We start from the raw sequence: 22,932 nt of genomic DNA, 5'->3' as shown, positions 1-22,932 counted from the left end.
CAAATTTGGGATTCGAGCGACGCAATAATTCCCCGTTTCCTGTTATATGAAAGAAGGAGAGAACGGAAAGAGGACGGCTGGCTGTTAGCTCTGGTTGGTCCGGAGGATGCGGATTCGATATCGTAGCGGTGCGGGCCGCTCGTATGAAAGACGACGAATCCGCAACCCTCGTAATACGAGTCCTCGTAAAGTAGCATTCCCGTGTAAGTCCTTCTGTCGGCCGGTCGACTACCATCTACGGCTTTCTATTATGCATGCGTCCCTTATTGGCAGTAAACGTGCTCACCCTCCTTTCGATCCACCCCAACCCACTGCACCCGTTCTGTTCCGCTCCGTCCGGAATTACGGCCGTAAGCATATTTCTAATTATAACGTCGCGAGGAAAGGCCTCACGGACAGACGGAGAATCTCATAAATTATGGAGGAACGAAGCGATTCGGCGGGACAGGGAGAAACGCAGAGGAGGGTAGAGACAGAGAAAACCAGTAGCTCCCGGCAAGACACGCGTTTCCTTCACAGCAGAGTACGCAAAAGTTCCCGCGCGTAACGCCAGCGGAAAGATCGGTGGAGGAGAAAGAGAGAGAAAATGGAAGCGCGGGGTTGAGTCGTCAGGCGGTAACGCGGGGCATGTTGGCGTTTACGTTTTGATTCGTCGTAACGGGGATTAACGGGCGGCGCAAATACGTTCATCATCGACCGCGTGAAGCGTCCGCGTTTACGCGGTTACACGCATACCGCGCGTATGCAGGCGTATATGGAGTGCGCGCGATCCGCTCTCTCGCGAGCCCATTCGCCGCCACCAATTTGGCATCGAGAATGGTCCATAGTCATTAATGGGTCGTACGCGTTAACGATTATGTTTCGGCTGTAATCATTGGACCGATTGTTCCGATCGTCGCGCTAATAAAGCGTGATGGCCTGGTCCGGTGTACTGTCCGGACATCGATGACGATGACGATCACGTTAGCGATGGCGCTCGCCCGTAATTGCTCGATCGCCGTGCCCTGTAACTTTTCCAGTCATCGAATGGCGCTACGCGCGATTACTTCAAATTGCACGACGATCATTCGTTTAACGCAAAAACACGTTTTAGTAGCCGATGACTCCTACTCGGTAGAACGACCGGTGAATGAGATTTAAAGCGTTACGTACGTTGGAACGAACAATTCGAAAAGGTCTCAGGGGCGAAGCGTTTAATCCGGAAAATTCGATGAGCGTTTAATGCAAGACGATGGAAGCGAGGGAAACGTTGTTGATTTGGAACGCGTTGCGGTGCAGATCCACCGATTAGCAGACACCGGCGCTCCGGCATCTCGTTTTCTCCGGAACGTTGGAAGGCCGACGAGGGGCTGAAGACGGTGGGTGAAAGGGGCCGAGGACGGAGGCCGAGACGCGGAGCTAAGACGTTCGCGGTTTCGCGCGAGGGGCCGCATAGGTCCTTCGGCGTAATTACGTTAACCGCAACCGCCAAAAGCCGATACCGCTCTACCAGGGACTCGGAAAACGCCGTAATCCGTTGCCAACCTACCTCTTCATCCACCCTTGTGAAGGAACGACCAGCTTCCGGCTGCTGGATACGCGCGTTACCTATTCGGCGATGAGCGGCGCAACCTCGAGATCTCGTGGTTCTCTCATTCTACGGCACAAATCGGTCTCGGCGAAGGTCGAGGGAAAGCAGGAAGGGAAGGAAGAGAGTACTAATACAGGAGAGAAGGTTGGAAGGCGATTGAGCGGCGGGACGAAGGCCGAAGCCTCGCCGGAAACACATCTACGCGCTCGATGAATTAGTAATACTGGAGGTCTTAGAGCCGAAGGGACTTGTAAGCTGTAATTGCATTAATCGCGGTGATATTTTGGGCTCAGGTGTCTTCACGCCCGATACGGCTCGTTAATAGCCGCCATTATCGTTCTAGCCGCTTGTCGCGGACGAACTACCATCTCGCCGTGCCCCGAAACTCCACTCGTCTCCAAGTTTCCAGAGTGGCAGGGTCTAGCTTTGACGTTTATCGGTTCAGACGACGACAGACGCGTCGATGCCAACATTTTCCTTTTCGCATGAAACGAATTGCTTTATAGAAAAGAAAAGAGCGACTCTACGATTTCGATTACCCTCGACTCGTTTGCACGAACATCACGATCGTAGCGAACGATTTGACGATGGGGTTCGCGATCATTACGAGAAGTCTGAGTAGGACACGCGCCCAACATAGGCAAGTGCCGTTAAAGAACTGTCGACGACCATCAGGAGAAAGGGATACACGCGGAAAAGAACGGAGCAGCAAAGAGCGATGCAGAGCGGGAGGGAGGAAGGGATGGGTTAGGACGAAACATTAATCTCTCGCGGTGGCAATATCGGGCCGATGATATTCGAGGCACGAGTATTATAGAGGAGCCGATGTCATTAGTCGGCCGCGTGTGCGTGTGTGGCCAGGGTAGCGGAGAGCGGCGCTAAGCGGACACCCTTGCACCCTGTCTAGCGTGTGGCGTCCCCCAATGCTTTCTCTTTCTCCTCCTCCTCCTCCTCTCTCTCTCTCTCTCCCTCTCTCCTTCTCTTTCGCTCTCTCTTCGCTGCTGTCTCCGGCTCGACGCGCGCGGTTCTGCGCCGCGCGGCCCTGTGTCCGACGGTAGTATCGATATGCAGGACCGTGATAATCGATTGCCGCATTCCTCGAGATGGAGCGACGCTGCGCGCTTTGAATACGCCAGAGGGCCCTGATCGTGCACGATGCATACGAACGTTCATCCCTTGCCGCCTCTCTATCTCTCTCCAACCCTCTATACATTCACCCTACCTCTTTGTTTCCCTTTCCCTCACGATAGCACGCACTTATGGATATGCATGTATGGATGAAGAGGCGTACCGGCACGCATACGCGAGCGGATTCACGCGTACATTCGGTCTTCTGGATATTGCTTTTTCGCCGCTTCGCCGAATTCGTTATCAGCCCGCGCGGCTAACGAACGCACGGAATGTCTGTGTTCTTCGGTCGACTCGCAGACGCCTCGGGTCGAACGTTGAAAGGCCCGAAGGCTCATAGGGGAAAAAACTAACGATTAGACCGTGCGCGCAGAAGTTTCTACAGATCGTGTAGAATACGAGTCGAACGTGGTTGGCGATCGGTAGCGAGTAGAGCGACCATCGGTTTCGAGCGTAGTCGCTGCGGAGGTGCAGAAAGGGCCCTGAACGTTGGAGCTCGCGCCATCTACCCTTCCCGTCACCCCTGGCGCGGCTCGGTTATTGTTCACGTTAATTGATGCGTTATGTTTGATGCCGTTGTGATAGCCATTGTACGCGGGGTGTCCACTGATAACTGAGTTACCGACTGCGGCGGCCAGAGTGCACTCAAACCTAATTATCTCGGCCCAACTGCGACTGCCGCATTGCGTTGCCGGCGAAATCGTGCGCCACATGGCTCGCCGATACACATATCGTTCGTTCAACCAGTCCGACGAAATCCCCGCGTTTTCTCGTTCTTCTTCCTGTTCCAAAATCAGATTACACCGAAGGGTAATGTTTCGTTAATATTTTCTCTCGTTCACTCGAACCACGAAGGCCAGCTAGAGTTTGGAGAAGAGAAGGCAGTGGTCCGGGAACGACGAAGAACCAAGCGAGCGGATGACTCTTTTGTACCGGAAGTTAAACTACAAAGAGTATAAAAGAGGAAAGGTTGACGCGAAAGGATGGAATGAGTGTGGTAAGGGATGGGAAAGGAGAGAGAAAGAGCGAAGGCGTTCGCCCGGAACAAAGAACAAAGCCTCTTTCGTGGCGGTGGCCCGCGGCGCGATTAGACCGGCCTTCCAATTAACCGGTCGAAGGTGCTTTCGGGTGCAACCCTGTCGTAAACTCGACTTGTTTACGCGCCGATTGCGAAGCGAGCCGCGGCGAACGGAAGCTCGCCACGATAAATTCCAAAAATCAATTCCGTTGCCGAACGAACCGAGGCTTTTTCGGCTTGCGCCACCGAAGACGAGGTCGTTGTCGCGCAGAAAGACGGCTCTCCACTGGCGTCATACAGTGTCCGAATGTGGAAAAAATGAATGGCGTGGATGGTCTCCCGTTCGGTGGCCGCGGCACCGAGTCGACCAAGAGGAGAAAGCCCTCGTCGCTGGTTCTGCTTTTTTTTCGGCGGTCCTCCCTTTTGAACGAAGAATTCCCATCCGGCGCGGTTCTTTATTGTCCGGCGAAATTTACGGTCGACACCGAGTCGCGGATCCTTCGCAATAATTCGATCGCCGCGACGCCACGACGTCCCGCGTAGCCGCTTAAAATTATTTGCCAACCAAGGTGAACGCGACCGAGAATGCCCCCGCCCCGCTATTATAAACGTCGTATTTGAAAACGTATTTGAAAATTCCTCAAATTTTATAGCTACGGTAAATCGAACGATACGATCCTCCTTCGTTATAATAACCTTCGATTCCTTTCCCGAGGGATACTCGCGAGCTGAGGAGCACGCTCTCTTGACCGAGGGTCGCCGCAGAACCTTTCGACCAAAGCGACCGGCTATTTCCGCGACCATCGTCTCTTCTCTCTCTATCTCTCTCTAACTGTCTCTCTCTCTCTTTCTCTCTCCTACATCTTCCGCGATTCTTCCTCCTGCCAGTCTCGACTCTGCCGCTCGCGTCGCGTCGTTCCGTCTCCTCCGGCTTTCCGTCGTGGCTTCGACCCCCACGGTGTCCGCACACATATCGCAGAAAATTACATTTTGTCGGTTGTAAAGGGAGCGTCGTAAAAATCGTAACGCCGGCGACGCTGACTGCGCCGCTGCACGCCGAGCGAAATTGCACCGGCCCTCCGCTTATCTGTTGCCCATCAACATTGCTCCACGCTTGATAGACCCTTTGTAAAACGTCATTCTACGGGCTTTTATGCGCTCGCTCCTAGCCAAGCCCGACAACGCTCCATGGATCCTCGTTTTCGCCATTCCTTCGTGCTTTTCCTTTCAACAAATTCCTCTCCTTACCCATCGAATTCTATTATTCAATTTTCTCCCGACTACCAGTCCCTTACTCGGTAAGAAGCTACTGGTTGGACCAACGAACGGTGTTTATCGCGAAACAAGACGTCTCGATGGAAATTCCCTCTATAGCTCCTCCGTGTCTTCCCGATCAAAGAATCCAACTGGAGGTAGAGCTGACCATACGGGCGAGAACGCCTCGTTGTCCCGGCGCGTCTGTGTCGCCGGTACCGCAAAGCCCCGTAGTTAAACTCGGTGAGCGTCTTAGATGCAAAACGTACTTAGTAAGCGGAGCTTACTCGGTCTCCCCCTCTCACGGACGGTCTCTTCCGGGGCTCCTGCACGGCTCCGGGATCCTAACAGAGCTTTGCAAGAGAACGAAGGGGTTCTCTGGACCGTCCAGCGAGAAAGGTAGTCGGAGAGGGTTGGGACGAGCCTGACGCCAAACTATCTTTCTCTCCCTTTCCTCTCCACTGCGCGGGCGTTGATGGGTTTTCCAATCCCCAAAGTAGAAGCTGGCACGTTCCGACGGCCAGCTCGCCTCGAAACTATGGATCTAGTTTCCACGAGGGCAAAGCAGCTCTTCGAGAAACCGGACAAGAGGGAGACGAACGGATGCCTTGCAAACACAAACTCCGACTCGCTTTACTAAGATTCGCGAATACGAGGAATCGCGTTGGACAAGAACTGCTCCGACCGATCAAAGCGCTTGGGAAATTCGCCGAACGAAATAATCGTTAGAAGACTATATGCAACGATATTGGTGGACGCGAATAGGAAACGACAGGCAGTTAGTCTAACAAGGATTTAGAAGAGCAACTGCCGCTTCCTCGAAGCTCTGCCAACTAATGCACACATATATCACGGAATAAAGCGACCGGTTTTCGTCGAACCGCCTGGAGTCCCTGCCCTCTGTGCGTGTTTCTCGTAGGAATTTTCGCTATTGATACGTGGCCCGATGTCATAGATCGTTCGGTCGCGTTCGAGCAACCCCTCGGCTGTCGAACGTAATAAAGTAATGGCCAGCAGCTTCTTTCCATTCTTGACGCGGCCGCAAATATAGCGATCTCGTGCCGAAACGGCATCCGTAATGAGAAAGAGTTGAGAAAAAAGGCAAGTTCATCGAAGTGGAAGAACGAGGAAGGAACAAGGTCGTTCCGAATCGATCTCTCGAACGTGTCTTGGTCGTGGAGAAGCGGAATTAAAGGGGTCGCCGGTTCGGTAATTGTCGGCAAATATTAATAACCGCGACGGGGGCGACAGCTCGCGCGAATTCAACGAGAGAGCGAGCGAGGCAGAACGAGAGGTAGACGGAGAGAAAGCCGAGCCAAGCTTCGGGCGGCGACTTCGCGAGGGTGAACCCACCGAACCGGTTATACTCGAGAGCAAATACATAATGCCTGGATGATTTTCCGACGACGAGGGAGGAGCCGGGCGTGATTGAAATTCGTCGACTGGCTTTGACGCAATTACCGCATCTCCGTTCTTCTATCCGCGCCGTCACGGCAACGCGTCGCGAGCTTGTTCCTCGTAATTTCGCGGTAAAAGGCCGAACTTCCTTGCACCTACGTAATCAGAACGACTTAAGAAACGTAAGATAACTCTTGGATGATTTTACATGAACCTATATATAGAGAAGTCTAGCGAGGTAGTCTCGATCGAAAATGGATCGCAGAAAAATCAGTCCGGATACCTGACTGAACGTGGAAGGGGGTTGCGGACGGTCAAGTTTCTCGAAAAAGTTTCAGGGAATTCGTTGCGAAAGGAAGCCCCGAAGGTGCGCACCATAAGAAGCCCTTGTTCTCGATATCCTTCGAGAAACGCGGCCCGGACTTATTCATCGACGATCGTTCCCATACCGTTCACGATTACGTTAGTCCGCGCATAATCGTTCGGTCCTAGTCATATCCGGCTCGGAGTGTTCGCGGTGCTTCGCACGTATTACGTGACCGATCGTTTCGTCAACGTTTTCTCCGGCTTTCTACGAATACGCTGCTCCGAACCGTAGCTACGTTCCCTTCCAGAGGATCGGATTGGTCGAGTTGGTTGAGTCGAGAAGACGTCCCGGATCTAGGAATCTGGGAAATCTCTCGCAGGCCTCCGCGAAAGACGGATTAGTCCTTCAGTGGTAGAACCTGTACGCGTAAACAATGTGCCCGGCTGTTGAATGTGGCAATCCTATATCCAGGACGATGGAACGCGACCGTTCCGGTGCGAGTACGGGCGTGTACACGCGAAGCCGGGCCTTCTCCCGGTCGATAGCGTTAGCCACGCGTGTAACGCGACACCGTATATCTGCTGGTAGATTGGAGACGACGATCGCCGTCCAGGGAGGTCGGCTGTCTTCCACCTGCCATAATTCCATAGAGTCTCCTACTTCTCGTCCCTTTTCCCTTTTGCCCTCTTGAATTACTAAACGCGTCATCGATCGACAAAGACGCCAGAGACGGAGCGACGTGAGCGCGATGAAGGTACCTGGTTCAAAAAGAGAAGGCTGATTAAAGCGAAAGAGAAAGGGAGTACGTCAAAGGTGTCGAGAGAGAAAGAGAGAGAGAGAGAGATGGAAATTTGTCCGTTTTGGAGAAAGAAACGGAGAAGCAAATCGGACAAAAAGGTAATCGCGGCGAACTCGGACGGTAATCTCGGTGAAAACGGTCGCGCAGGGGACGCGTGACGCTAGTGAAGAACGGCGGGGGACACGACTAGGGTCGAAATTCCCTTTGCTGGATGTTTAATGCGGCAATCTAGGGGCGTGATAAAGTGCCAAACGAATGCCGAAAGGGAATCGCGAAACGGCGGCGTGCACGATGAGCGGCTGGGCCGCCCAGCACAATGCTGGCACAAGCCATTACATTGTATAAACACGGCCGAGAGTCGGTCGGTAGAGTTTTGCGGCGGAGAGAAGAGCCACTTGAACGGAACTGAAACGAAAGGAAAAGAAAAGCGACCGCGGTTGTGGTCTCCGATTGAAACGCATCCACCCTTCCGGTACTTCTGTGTCGTTCCTTGCCCTCTCTTTTCTCTGCGCGCGCCACTCAATCTGTTCCCTGCTTTTCTCCTTTTTCCATTCCAGCCGGCGAGAACGCCGCAAACATTCCCTTTGCGGGTGCCGCCTCAAAGAACAACACGAATGGATCTCGTTTTCCGCGTGCCGTGCGTCCCGACATTCTGCGATACGGCTCGGAATCAGCCTCCCCCGCGGTTAGCCGCTGTCGCGCGGAAAAACAACGTCTTCGATCGGAGGAGGATCGCGGTGACTGCTCCGCCGTGCTGCGCCGCGACGTTCCATTTGCCTCCAGTTACCAACGGGTTATCCCTGCCACTCTGTCTAAGGCGTCTCTCGACCTGCAGCTCTTACTCTGGTCGCACCACTGGAACAAACTCTACTCTCGGCTAGATCGTAATTACGATGAAATTGCGCGGGAACTTGGAGTCGAATCCTTAGGAGTCGCTGGAATCGCCGCGTCCCTGTTATGCAGCTTCGAGATACTATCGTAATAGAACCTACTCCGTTTCGTGCATTCGCAATCCGACTATTACCGTCAATTCCTCGGCTCTTTCGCTGGAGCAGTTTAAGGCGCCACTTCGCCAGTAAAGCAGCCGTTCCGATAGAGCAAACGAGTTCGTTTTTAAAGACGCCAGGCGTAACGATGCGTTCCTTTCGGATTTCGCCAGCTTTCATCGCGTCGTTAAATATTGCAAGAGCTCGTCGTAAGCTGCCGGTGCCTCGACTCTGCCGCACCCATCCACCGTCCCTTTCTTCTGTATGCCGTTTTGTCGACGGAAAAGAAGAATAACGTTCTTTGCATACTCGGATTAAAAGGCAAACAGTCCTTTGCTTTTGAAGGGGCGAGGCTGGGGGTGGCGGCGGGAGGATTCGTGCACGTTTGAAAGGAAATTTATGGGAATTAATATCGGTTCCCCCGAGCGGCACGGAGACGGAAGCAGCCTAGAGGTAACTCGATTCTAGATGTCTCGGGGACTCGCGGAATGCGACATGCACGGGAGGGAACTTTAAGAATTTAATTCGTACACTGCCGCGTGGAGATGGTCGCTTTGTTTTTCTTTTCTTTTTTTATTTTGCTTGTTCCGCTTTCGGTTCATTCCACCGATCTAAAACGAGAAGAGAAAATATGCGCATTGTCGCCTTTGTGATAGCGATATCGCCGTCGAGGAGAAATCTATCAGAAAATCTGTGTCGTTACGAAGCAACCTGGATAAGACGTGCTGACACGTCCGACATGGACCGCGTGGCAAACGAAAACGAGGTGAAAACGGTCGTATAACGACAAAAATTCACCATTAAGCTGCCGTATGTTCCCCAGGGGATGCTTCCTCGACTCCTCATGACGCAAAGGGATGGCATTAAACGCGATAAGCTAAAACATTTCTGGCTGTAGTACGCTGCGGGAACTCGATTCCAGTCCCCCGATCAGTGTTTTGGATATTCGGGGAAAAATGAAACGTCATTGAGCAATCTGTGGACGCGTGGATCGCGTATCGATAGGGGAGGCGAAAAAACAACGGGGTTTCGTTCGCGGGGGACGCCATGGGCTGCCGGCAGAAAAAAGTGGAACAATGCTCCGCTTTTAGTAGAGAAAACATCGTGCGCTTTCTTCGCCGTATGAATATTTAACGAAATTCTTCTACATCGAGGTCCAGATGGTACCGAGCTCGAAACACCGGTTTCTTCGCTGCGAGATACGAGTTTTATAGGGGGAAATAATATCGGGCAGGGCAAGGGTGGCGCTTACGCGACTGCAAATCCAAATTACTCGGTTCGATGCGAGGTCTACGCGCGAAAAAGGTCAAAATAGTTTCACCCCGAGAGAGCCGACCGGCAAAGAGCGAGCAGGCGCACACGGGTGAAGAAGACAGGCTGATCGAGCGAACCATTTAAAAAAATAACCCGGCATTAGAAAGGCTCTGATCTTATTTTATCGGTTCGGCCTGCGATTACCACGATAACCATCTAGCTAACGTTTTTCGGACTCTGCATGGCCACCACCGCCTTTGCCATCGGCATTCGTTCGCATTATATTTAACGCGATTCGTTCCGTTCCGTAGATCCTCTATTCTCCCTTTTCTCTTTCTCTTCTTATTCGACTTTTATTTTCCGATCAACGAAGCCGAGACTCTTTCCCCGAGTTCGAGTTTCCACGCGAAAACGGACGCTGCGAATTCGCGTCAACGTCCGTTCGAGCAGAAGAGAATGTCTACGCTTCTTTCGTTCCCTCGATTCGTCGCTAAAGATCCGTAGACAGCGTATCGCGTCGAATGGGTGGCGCACACGAGCGTCGACGTCGATGGAACACATAATCCTGATATCTGTCGGTTTTCGGGCAATAAAACACGCGTCCCATAGCGCCGAAGCCCCCGAAAACTGCCGCTGCTCGCTACCGATAAAGCAACGACTCGCAGATACGGATCCCCCGGCGTCCCATTCGACTCGAGAAACTTCTGTCGATCGTATTATTTTTTTGCCTTTCTTTGGTGGATTTCTTTCTGTCTTTCTTGCACTATAGCGGCCTGATCGGCGCGTAATTGCCAGTCCTTGGACGTAACGAGCTTCGAGGTCAATCGGCTCCCGTTAACCGACGAACGTGCGCGCGAAATGCGTTATCACGGCGCAGCCCTATCATCCCGCTCCATCGACGATCATACTTACCGATAATATAATATAAATCGGGCTAAATTAATGTATGCCGGTCGTAACCCGACAGCGATTGCTACCTTTAAAACAATTATCCGGGAATAGACGTGTTACCAACGACGCGACGCGATCCTCCCCTTTCGAATCCACCGAACTGGATCGACTCCTCCTTCTTCTCGGGATTCGCGTCTTTTTCCTCGTTTTCGCGTCGATCGATTCGTCAGGGACGAACACATCGAGCGTACGCTCGGTTTTTTCGATCTCTCTCTTCGATCTCGCCAAAGGGTTCGAGCCGAAGGTAAAGAAGTCGAGCAAAACGCTACTACGGCTATTACGTTTCCGCGCGCTGGACCGAGTAACCAGATCGGTCGGTTTCGAATGACCCACGCTCACCCGCGGAGTAAACATTTTCATATTGGTAGCGTAATTCAAGCGCCGCACCGGTCGCATATTACGTCTCTTCCGGCACGCTTCCACCATGTCCGACCACACCTGAACGCATAGACGAAACGTGGACGAAAACGTTGAAGAAGCGAAGCTAGGAGGATGTTCCGTATTTGTTTCTGCGGTCGTTGGAGTTTCTTCCGCCTGTTGGCCTGAATCTCGTTCGAAACACGATCGTTGCCCCGGCAGGCAGTTTCGCGAAGCGTGTTTCGTTTTCGTTCGCGTTACGCTGGTCTAGCCTCTCGATTTCTTTCCTTCAACGCGAATCTAAAGCTCGTCTGTCCGATAAACAGAATCGCCGAGCCCGACGATAACGTATACAACGGATGTTAATAGGATAAATTAGTTTGTCCTATGAAAACAAGCGGCGAGACGAAACAGACGCTACTCGAGCGAATGGTCGCGAGAATATTTCGTGGCCCGGAAAACCGAAGGGACGAGCACGAAAGAGGATTTTCCCTGGTATACCTCGCCGCCGGATACCGGCTATCCCGATATCGGATAAAAGAATAATACGTAAAAGCGAAAAGCTTTCGACTTTACGACGTTCCGTGGCATGGAAACCAGTCCAAGGGTAGCTACCCTTCGCAGGCAAGGGAGCCGAACGCGTTTGACCCTCTCGGGGATGTTTCCACTGGCAAACTGGATTCCGATGACCGATCTCCATTTCCATATGGGTCATGGAGTAGAGAGGAGGGTGGCGAAAAGTTCTCGCCACAAAATTGATATTTGAACGAGAAGCGACCCTCGCGCGCGCGTAAGAGAGAAGGGTGAGAAGGCACGATTGTCACGGTGAATCTCTGGCAGTCGTCCCGAAGAATCGATCCTCCGCGCTTCGTGAGGCGACAAAAAACGGCCTCTCCCCTTGTGAAACGTGAGCGTACGTGCATGCGTGGAGAAAAGAAACGAGCGTTGGGAGAGGAGCAGAGAACCGGAAGACATCGGTTCGCGGTTTCGTCGATTAGCCCGAAGGACGGACTCGGTCGAGCATCGGTTCCAGCCGTCCGAAATTAGCATTCGCACAGGATACACGGTCTAACTACTATCGACGTTCGTTGGACTATAATCGTCCGCGGCGAGCGGCGTGGCTCGAGCGTAATGTTATTCAACGGACGGCTTTTGTATGGATATCGAGAGAGCCGTAGAGCACAGATGCTGTCCGTCGGAGGAGATCGAACTGCTGCTGCGTCTCGAGTAGGTGCGTAAGAACCCCTTTAAACACCGGGTAACGGCTGTTTCGACCGCTCCTCGGCCCTCGAGGACGTATTCGTGCAAGATTACGCGCGCTCGTCCACACGCCGCAGTTCATCCGCCTTCATGAATCGTAATTACGCATTAAGTGTACGCGGCCAGCTTCCACGACCCTAATCTTGGCTCCTCGTTATCCCTTTCCGAGGATAAATCTCGTTCACTGTTCGACCTTAGGAGTCGTTGCAGTTTCTCGAACACCAGACGATTGGATTTCGCGGAAAGAGATTGGCACGAGGCGAATCGAAACGTATAGGGAAAGATATAGCGGAATCGCGAATCGACCAAAGAGCAGTACAGAGGCAAAGGAGGGATCGTTTGGGCAGGGTATTATTAATTTTTCCTAAGCAAATCCCGGTCATCGACGAAGAAGGCCGCGGGCTAGGAAGGAGCGAGCGCTGCAGGTGCCGGGAATGGTCAATATAACCTCAAAATGTAAATCATATTGCTATTCCCGGAGGGACTGTTCTCTCGTTCCGGCAGGAAAACGTGTATTAAACGCGAGCCGGGTAAGACGACCGAGCCTGTATATTAGTTTCTGCGGGTTTCCCTATTGGATTTGCCCCGTCGCGTTTCCCCTGATTGTTTACGCGGCCGGCCGCTAATTCCCGGAGATAGGCGACGACTTCGAAACAGCCCGAAGCGATACCTAGCGCAAAATCTCTCGACGTTGCCGACGCAACGTGGCTGTTCTTTGTCGTTTTCCGTCCAGTTTCTCACACGTACGTTTCACCCGCGTTCTCTCACATCGAGATCTGCACCATTCCGGTCGTGACAGCGGCCAGATCGATATCGGCCCACGAGATCTCGGTCCAGCGTTAAACGTAGGCGGACGCGACGAGAGAGTTCGCGAGTCTTCGACGTGGGTAGTCCGCGCGGACAGCGGCCAGAAAATTTCTGATTGAGCGCACAGCGGTAGCTGATGCATTTTGACGTATCTAGAGGTAGAGACAGAAAGAGAGAGAGAGAGAGAGAGAGAAAGAGTGAAAGAAAGCCTACTCTTTCCTCTCCCTCTTCCCGTTTATCGTTCCTTTTTTCTCTCCCTACTTTTCTTCTCCGGTGCATTATCTAATGGAGCATTCTCCCCCCACTCGCGGTATCCCTCGACCCGGTACCTCGATCGCGCAACCCCTGTGCCCCGTGAACGAACCTGGCGGTAATTCCCTTCGCGGGCTTCTCGGTCGACGGGCGACTCATCGGCGTTCGGCGTATCCAGGCGATATTCGTTCGGTCTGATTTTATAACCATGACCGGGGATTTCTTTCTCTCGAACGCGCGATCGTCGCTTGCCAGTCGCTGTAACAGGCAATGCCGGCGAGATCGACCTTCGCGCAACTTGCAGCTGTGTCGCGTAGAAACGCAGCGTGACTTATCGATATCGATCGGGGGAGAAATGAGGGTCGTAGAGACGATCGCCAGTCTTTCCTACTCTTCGGAAACGCAAGATGCCGCGAACAGGAACAACGAAGAAGGAATGCTCGCGTAGCGATTCTTCGCTTCGCGCTAAGCTGTTACACGGCTGTTGCGCTGGAACCGAGGCGGAACAAAGTCGCAACGAAGACCGTAGGAGAGACAGTTCGCGGGAAGGCCATCCACCGTCGTTACCGAACAACTATTGACTCGCAACGATCGGTACCGTGTGCAACGTACAGCGTAGACGTCAAAATTGCTGGACGATCGTGGATGAACCACTTTTCGCAAGACCAGAACCAACGAACACCTTCCTGCTTGTGTCTCGCTCACGATCGTCGAAGCGGTTCTCGATCGCGGAGTGGGACGCGCGCGGAGGAAAAGTCGCGACGAGAGAAACTCGAGCGGCTTTCGGAATCGTAGGTGGAAGTCGGGCCGGGGCAGCCCTGGTTCGGGGCAATTCTTTGCCGGGCTCGCGTGTATCCTTAGTATGCAACGTATGCAGTCGGTTGTTACCGAAGGAGTGGTTTGCCGAGCGGCCAATGGCGAGTGCTCGAGCTAATTCTAGGGTGCCGCAGCCGCGCCATCTTTGCATCATAATGCTGCGCCCCCCGCTTCTCCCTCGTACCCCACAGGCCGCTCCTACCACCGGAGAGAAGTCTGTCCCCTTCCCACCTTGTCCCACCCCACCCACCCGCCACCGGCGTACTTTGCTTCGTGTCCCTCCTCGCCCTCGCCAACCCTCTCCTCCGCCTCCCTTCTCGGCCTCCTCCTCTTCCTTCTCCACCTCCTCCTCCTCCTCCTCCTCCTCCTCCTCTCCGCACCCTCACGCGAGCTTTCTCCTTACCCTGCTATCGTTGCACACCTATTCGACAGCGAGGAGAAGACAGCATCTGGACGGGAACTTGGCGAGACGGAGAAACGGAGCACGCGAGAGAGAGTATCGAAGAGGGACGAGAAAGGAAAAAAGAGAGAGGAACGCCGCAACGTCTCGAAACCGCGTCGTTCCTCGAAAGTCGGCGAGAGCAAGATCGTAACGGAGAAAGACAAAGGTGTGCGCGCGGGGGAAGGGGACACAGGTATACCGGCATCGTGATCAGGTAGAGGGGGCAAAGGGGTTGTCTGCGCCTTGTCTGCTGGGAATCAATCATGTATCAGTGACGCTCAACCGGTGTCCACCTGCCGATCGCTTGGAAAATATCGGTGAATCGGGTCCGATCGTAATCGTCGAGACCATCTTCCGGTTTCGGCTGCTCCTCTAACCTTAGTTCGGAGCTTTCTAATTTTACGCGCGTCATCCTGGATATACAGGAAGCGGCGTGCGAACGAAACGATACTCCGACGGTGTGTAAACTATCTTTTACAATTTCCACGACGCCTCCTCGTTTAATAGCACCCTTCGGCGTGGGTCGGACAAAAATGACGATGCACTTGCGCGTCCGTGGCCGACTCGCACTCGTTTCCTCGGTGACGAGATTAATTGGACGCTAACTGCCGACTTCCACGTTAAACACAGGGTAGTCCCAGGAAAGGCAGCTCTCGCGTTGTTTCCTTGCGTTCCGCGAAATCCGGCCACCGTAGAAGCGGCAACGCCGTCGATGCCGATCGCAACGATGATCGCGCGATCGAGGCGTCGACAACAAAGCCCAGGTTCGCGAGAGATCGGGGCCCGAAAGTGCCGGGAGCGGGTGATCCCGAGCAAGACACAATGGCCGGACGCGGCGGTTCGCAATAATGGAAAATAATTAAAGCGGACAAGAGGAGGAGGGACGGTTCAAACGCGCCGACCCGAGAGCCTCGGCCGATCGCTCGATCGGCTTGTCTGTAAGAACGCGTCTGACCATGTCGAATGTTCTTCCTGCGCGCCTCCGCTTTCGCCAGAATTCTACAATCCGAGAATCGAACGGATTTCTTATCGGCTCGGGATAGTTTCGAAGATAGCGAAAACACACGAGAGAAAGCGATCGCCAGCCTAATCGGTGTAGCGAGTCGCTGCAAAGCGTAGTACGCGATACGGTCGAGCAACCGGAGGGCCACGTTCTATCGAGATAAAGTAATCAAGAAACACGGCCGAGCTGACAGCTGCGAGGCAGTCGCGAAAAAAAATTGTTCCCGTTTGCAAATGGTGCGAGGCGTCGAGAAGGGGAACCGGTTTAACCGGGCACCCAATTCGTAGATCGATCGATAACTAGATCGAACGATCGATCGACGTCGATCCTCGGTTAGACATCGTTGACAGGCGCGTACGGTAGCCGACGGGACGATCAGACCCCCGCTTAGACGCGTGTTCGAGGTCCGAAGCCCCCTGTGCTGGCCGTGAAACCCCCCGCGGTACAATGATACGCCGAGATAATTTCGTTGGACTTTGACCGCGCCGGGGTTCCACCACCTGGGGAACCGTGAACACCGCCTACCGTTAAGTCGTTTTGACAGGTGTCCGTCGAAGTCGTTCGGAAGAGTCGCACGCGACATCCCCGGTAGAAATTATGCTAAAGGCTTTCGATGTTTCTGCTTTCAGTGATGTACCAGAAGCGGCTAAAGAAAGAACGAAGGGCAAGGAAACGCCTACAGGAACAACTGGAACTGGAGATCAAGAGGCGCACGCAGCTCGAGGAGGCGTTGAAAGCAACGGGGGCTTCTTCCGAGCAAGTCAGAGCGATTACCGGTAAGTATCAGTTTCGAGTGAAAATGGAGCGGGAAAAGAGGCGACTTCGCGCGCGCTTGCTCAAGGATTATCGTGATACCAGAGAAAGAAAGAAAGAAAGAGAAGAGCACGAAGACGTAGTAGAAACGGGAGAGTTTCCATCGAGTTCTGTTAACTGTTTCCCAGACGATTTCTCTCGCAGAGCCTTCGGGCTACCGGTGATCTCGGAATAAATTAATTAATTCGCCGAGGCAAAGCAAACAGCCTGACACCCGGCAGAATACGATTCCTTACTTATCCCCTGCCGGCGGGAAGATCCTTACCCCTTCCCGTTTCAAACACGGCAGTCCCGATGCTCGCCTCTTTCTCGATTCTCCGGTTAAACTGTTAAACGATAAACGGCACGATTCTTCGGTGGTAGGGGTTCGGAGGCAGCGAGAGGCACACCGCGGCGGCACCCTTCTTCCTGTCACTAGCAAAACTCGAGCACGAGCTTGAAACCCTTTAAGTGAAATCTCTTATTCCGATATACAACGCGGGTCAGGAATCCTGTTCGCGTCGCAACAACGTTGCTACTCCCGCTGCCGCCACTGATTAACCCTGTCAAAAGCAGAGAGTAGCGATACTAATTTCGAATGAAACGGAGCACGCGAATTCGCCGCTTCGAGACGGCTGGTGGAGGGATCGTTACCTGCTCTCGCAGCAGGACAAACTATTACGAACACCGTGACCGAGCAAAACGCTCGGCCAATTTGATTTTCTTCCTTTCTTTTGTGTGGTTTAGAAAACGTGACGGTGGAGGCTCGTACGAGTTCAGAGCCGCCGGAAGCTAGTCCGGTGCACTCGCAGTCACAACAGCAACCTTCGCAGCAACAGTCATCCCAGCAACCCCTTCAGCAACAGCAACAGGCCCAACAGTACAGGGAGGCCCAGGTACCGCGTCCCTCCCAACAACCCTCTACCCCCGAGAAACCGGCATGGGGATACGGCTTGGACCTGATCGGCAGCCAAGCCTCCGCCTTCTGGCAAAATTACCAAGGTCAGTTTGCTGCACCATCCTGTGACTAACCATCTAACTCTCGAGAAGTACAACGTCGAGACGCTGAGTGGTACGATAACTTTCTGCCTCTTTGTATCGAGTCAATCTGCTCACACGGACGACAGAAAATAAGCTGGCGGACTAACAATGGCGATCGAGCGAAATTTAAGAAAAGCGGCGAGCCTCGCGGGCATCCGTCTCATAGCTACGAGAAGAGGGAGCGGCGCGACTGCGATGAAAAGAGGGCGAGGACCCGTGGCAAACCGCTAATTCGGATAATCGCATTCCCGTATTAGGATCCACTCAATTTTTCTGATCTTCCGGCCGGGTGACTTCGATCCTCGATTACCCAAACAAAAAAGAGGAAGCCTCGGTTTTTCGATGGGAGGGGGAAGAGGCTGCGGATATCGTAGCGAATGGAAAGAAAGAAGAGAAGAAGGAAACAACGGAGGGCAAAGAGACGCGCGTCGCGCCGGTATCGCGCAAAGTAAATTATTCGAAAGATCTGGGGTGTGAGAGAGAAAGAGAGAGAAAACGACAGAGATAGAGAACAATCACGCCGGGGGCAATAACAACCCCGTACACGCGGTGAGGGTAGACGAGTCGGGGGCGGGCGACGGGGGGCCAGAGTCGGTTCCGACGAGGAAACACGAGGTATTTGAATAGGGTCCCACAGCCACCCGGGCATCATGATGCGGAATCCATTTGCAATAAACAACGGAGATTTAGACGGGGCGGCGGGGTACGGGGGGCCGCCGGGTCGAGCAACAAGGAGAAACATAGGTCGACGTAACGTTGTCGTCTGAGGTGGATACTTACGCCACTGAGGGGACTTCGGGGCCGCCTTGTCTTCGAGTCATGCATTCTATACGAACAGCGCCTCTCATTCTCCTCGGAACGCGGGAAACGCGTCGAGGAATCGCCCGACAAACGAGGGACGGCTATAGACATATCGATTTTCGAACAAATAGAAAGGAATGGTAATTAGCAATATCGGTGCGTCGATCGTTTTAAAATCTCCACGCTACTCCTTTCTTGCCAATACTTTCAAAAGGGCAGATCGTGTGAGAACGAGCTTGAAAGTATGGAGGCGCGGGCCGAGCGAGATGCAGAGGAAAGCCGGTCGCAGTTGAAGCGAATCGCAGTAGCGTTTAATAAGTTCGCAACGACCGACTTTTGCCTGTGCGGCAAACATCCGTGGACGATGGTCGCGCTCACGGTAGCGGAATACACGTATGAGTGCCACTGAGTGTAATGCAGAGTTTATGCACATCTCTGGCAAGTAAGGAAGGAGCCGTAATTTCCCCGGCGGCCACCGTGGCTCTCGGTGGCGTTACCTGTCTTCCCTCTCCTTTCTTCCTTCGCTCGCTCTCCCTTCGTTTCCCTTAAACCCTCTACCTTTCTCTCTCATCCCCTTTCGTTCTGTGTGTCTACTTCTCCCTTTCGCTCGCTTTGTCCCTTGTACTCCCGCTCCTTTCTCCTCTCTCGCGTCCCATTTCCCCCCTCGAGTACGTATATACGTATACGCGCACAAGCGCACACGACGATTCCTTCGCGTCCATCATCCAGCATCCACCACCCGACGAGTACGACCGAGCACTCTGCCACGCTTTAATATTCAGACTATATGCAATAATTTCGCAGCAACCATAACGTCTCCCCTACTCCGCGTGTCGGCCGCTGTCTGGCGACAGACCGTACATGCCGCACCTCGTCTTCGCGTTCCTCTCCACCTTCCTCCTCTGTCTTTTATTTCCTCTCCTGTCTACATCGTCCCTCGACCGCGATAATGCTGCATCGTCCTACGATCGACCGTACGTCGTAATCGTTCGTAATCGACAGATTGGGAAATAAATGTCCTGGTTAAACGCTTGTGTTGGAAGCGTGCCCGTTCGCGTCGCGCCGGTCCACCGAGGAATATGCGTGCACAAGTATCCGCGGTGAATCTATTACAGCGCGGAATCTCCGAACCGTAAAGCCGGAACGAACCAAGCAACGATACAATATACCGCGATTGGTCGTAGGTTGTAAGTTGGTCGACGCATCTGGACGGGAAATCTTGTTTCTTGACGTCGCATATGCGGGAGGCGAGAAAATAGTACACGACACGCGGCCTGATTCCAGCCGGAAAACGCCGTGATGAGATATTCTGCCACGGTGTTCCTGGTGCGCGCGATCGCTCGATCCGGGTGCTGGTCGACGATCCTATGTACACACCTGTACGCGGCGCACACGTGCGTGTACCATTAGACGAAAGACAATAACCCCGCGAGAGTGATAAACCGTGACGCGTGTATACGAGCAATATAGAGGCGAAAGGAAGCTAACGCGTCGACACGGGAAGGCTGAAAATGGTAGGGGGCTTGAAAGCGTCCCTCGCCGCGAATATATCCACAAGACACGACGTGGTTTTCCGGCGAACAAGCCAGGACTAGAGAAATCGGGAGGGTAAACTGGAAGGGGAACGAAGCATCGCTCCTGTGTATGCTCGGCGCTAGTTTGCGCGAGGGTAACTAGGTGTTAGCGGATGCTGTCGAGAATATCGTCGGTCTCTCCTCTTCCTTTCCACGTGACGATTACGAGACGCGATTCAGTTCGAGGGACTTTTTCCCATCTTGCTCGCTCCTTCTCGACCTCGTTCAACTATACGCTTGAATTTATCGCCGAGAAACGGTCGCACACCCCCTCGAAAGGACGGAAGGAGCGCGACTCTCGTCGGAAATCGCGAACGGCGGATTAAATTCGCTTCTGTCGCCCAGCCAAGCGAGAGATTCGTGGAGACAGGAGGTGAACAGGAGGTCGCAGTTCGTTCGGAAAAGCGTCAGGAAAGTGGTGGTGTTTCTATTGGAAATCGAGGCGGACGCGGGCATCGTGGCTCGAGCATTCCTCTTCGTTCTCGCCATCTTCGCTTTTTGTTCCGCTCGTATCGCCGCTTTTTGTGTCTCCGCGCTTCTCCATGCACCTCCTTGATTCATACAATTTCACGGTCGGCTTGGTGCTCGAGCGCCTATCTCCCCGCATCCTCCGTCTCCGGGATATCCTCGCCCTCGCTCACCGCCTTCCCTCGGCCCCCGTGCCAGCGCCTCTGTTCCTCCCTCGTTCACCGTCCGTCTTCTGTTTTACATAAAGATCAGAGCATTAAAAACGCGGCGCTACATGAAATCAACCCCGTGGCCGTCCCGCCGCCGCCTTCGTCTTTTCGTTCTTTCCTTCGAGTCCTTCTTGCATCGTGCCTCCCCTTTTCCCACCTCCTCCTTCTCTTCCTACTCCTACTCCTCTTCTCGTGTATCGGCGGTCTTTTTCTCCTCGACTTTGCTAACCCTCGACTCGAGCCTTCTGCACGAGAAAGAGAAAGAGAAAAGGAGAGGAAGGGGGAGAGAGAAAGAGAGAGAGAGAGAGATCGACAGCATTCGAGCAATTACCGCGGCCGGGACACGATCCTCCGGCGGAGTCGCTCCGTTGGATGCTCGCGCGAGAAGATCGTCGAACCCGCTACGACGTTTGTTTTTCAGCGCACGAGGTCACGAAGCGTTCGCCGCCTCGGAAATTACTTATTACACGCCGGTGTAATAACCTGGGATTCTTCGATGCCTCTACGGATACGTTTGCCCGCTCCCGATCGAGACATTCCATCTGTATGTTGCGCGATTAAACTTTTCTTCATGCGGGCCCGTAACGTTCGCCCCATGTAAAACCAAAATTATCCAGAAAGAAAGAAAGAGAGAGGAGTTTGACGGTTGGTCGATTCCGAGGGGCGAACCACGATCAAAAGAAGGAACATCGAAACGAAAGACGCGTGGACGTGGAATTCGAGCGTTCGCCGACTAAAAGACTGATCGATCCAAGCACCGGCGTTTCCAATGACGTTGCCACGTCGTCCGGCACGATACCTCGATTTTTCGAGGAACGGTCAAGCACATATATATATATATATATACCGTGTATTCCTTTTTTCCTCCCTTCCCGAGCCACCGCATCGCTACCGCCGCCTTCCACTTCTTTTCTTCGTCTCCTCTCTCCAGAGACGAGTTGGCCTTCTCCTGCGATGCATTGTGCGCCAGTTAATTACGTGCGGATAAACGCAGAGTCATACCGGATACAGTTCGAGAGGTTCTTCTTTCACCGATCTCGCTCGGGGGCCTCTCCGCCGCAGTCGACAGCCGAAAAAATCGGCGGCCGGGACGAGGGTACAATACCAACCGTTTAGAGGTGAGAAAGAGGGGTAGCAGACTCGTTCGGTACGGCCTGAAATTGTTTTCATTGTTCCCGCGATTTGTCAGGGTGTGTAATACGGTAGCAAAACTATTAGTCGCCTGATATCCACGGATGTACGTGCGGCTCCAAGTGCACCGATGCGTTTCGCGGCTACGATCTGTCTCGATCGAATCGACCTGCTCCTCGACGACCGTCTCTCTTCTCCTCGGGGCAAGAAAAACTCTGTCGAACAACGAACTTATCCCCGGCCTACGGTATCGTTCTGCGACGTTCGGGACGAGAAAGGCGCGCAAACGACACAACGCGACACCCTTCGCAATCACAGCCAACCCGGCCGTATCTTGAGCAGTTAAATTGTCATTTGGATATCAAAGGGACGAGAAACACCCCGCGCGCGGATAAGGGCGCCAGAGGTAATTTGGCTCAGTGAAACGCAAACACTCGCGCTCGGCTCCGCAGTCCCATGGAATATAACGGCTCTGACGAACGCACGAATTCACACCCACCTACCACGAAACAGCCCTCAGCTATTGTTGCACAAAGCATAATGGAATCTCGGCCCCGACGTCTCTAGTCCCGCGCGGTCGCGCGACTCGTGCTACGCGGTACATCGCCACGGTTCCGACTTCTCTCCACTCTTCGTCCGTATACCAGGCCGCGCCTGTTAACTCGGATTTAATAGCCTCCCAATTCGATTTTACCATTGCCCAAGGAGGCACCATTTCACGCTTGCCGATTATATTCGCATCCCCTTCCTTCTCTTGCGATTAATCCTTTCGATCGACGGATAAATCTCTCGCTCGGGGCTGTTTGTCGACCTACGTTAGAAATCTCACTAGAATGCTCTACTTTTGTTTGCATTTGTTGTCGACCTTTCTTTCGAATTCACGATTTCACCTCGACTCGCAGGATTTTCAATTTTCAGCAAGGGAGGGATACGAGTCGTAGTACGGTCTCCTTCTTCCGATCCACGGGCAGGGATACGATCGTAAGGCTGGTCGAAGGGACATTACGTCGTCCCGTGGACGCTTAACGAAGTAGACCGAAACGAAGAGTCCGCCGGCGGTTAATTCGGCGCGATATCATTAAAGGGACATTTTCCAGTTTTCACCCTAATCCTTGCGGAATTCAGTGAGCAAACCTGCGGCCCTTTCACGCCTGCCTTCGTCCGTTATCCCTGTCCCGTCCCTTTTCCTTTCCCCTTTCTCGCAGTTCGCGCTCGCTGGTTTTCCACTAATTACCGCTCCGTTTCATCCTTCGCGCCGCGTTTCGGTTTACGCCTCGACGAAATCGACGCCAAGACATGTATTTGGTCGCAACC

The 22,932-nt window shown here is 53.4% G+C and overlaps 2 protein-coding genes across 7 annotated transcripts in view; one reads left to right on the top strand and one right to left on the bottom strand.

The window, feature by feature from the left end:
* The window catches only part of LOC132910065 (5'-AMP-activated protein kinase subunit beta-1), a 259,654-nt gene that overhangs the window by 126,196 nt on the left and 110,526 nt on the right, over positions 1-22,932 (bottom strand). The gene's annotated exons all lie outside the window — the stretch shown is intronic.
* The window catches only part of LOC132910044 (dachshund homolog 2), a 143,884-nt gene that overhangs the window by 117,066 nt on the left and 3,886 nt on the right, over positions 1-22,932 (top strand). For 4 of the 6 annotated variants that reach the window (XM_060965464.1, XM_060965465.1, XM_060965462.1 and 1 more), the window contains 2 exons: positions 16,232-16,378; positions 17,142-17,396. In XM_060965464.1, the coding sequence (XP_060821447.1) occupies positions 16,232-16,378; positions 17,142-17,396 (402 nt within the window). The remainder of the gene's footprint in view (positions 1-16,231; positions 16,379-17,141; positions 17,397-22,932) is intronic. The other 2 variants (XM_060965467.1, XM_060965466.1) reach the window with 1 other exon arrangement.

Source organism: Bombus pascuorum, chromosome 8, assembly GCF_905332965.1.
Source record: "Bombus pascuorum chromosome 8, iyBomPasc1.1, whole genome shotgun sequence".
In the NCBI taxonomy this organism is placed as follows: domain Eukaryota; kingdom Metazoa; phylum Arthropoda; class Insecta; order Hymenoptera; family Apidae; genus Bombus; species Bombus pascuorum.
Note: the sequence above shows the minus strand (reverse complement) of the source record. Positions and strands in the feature narration are given on the sequence as shown.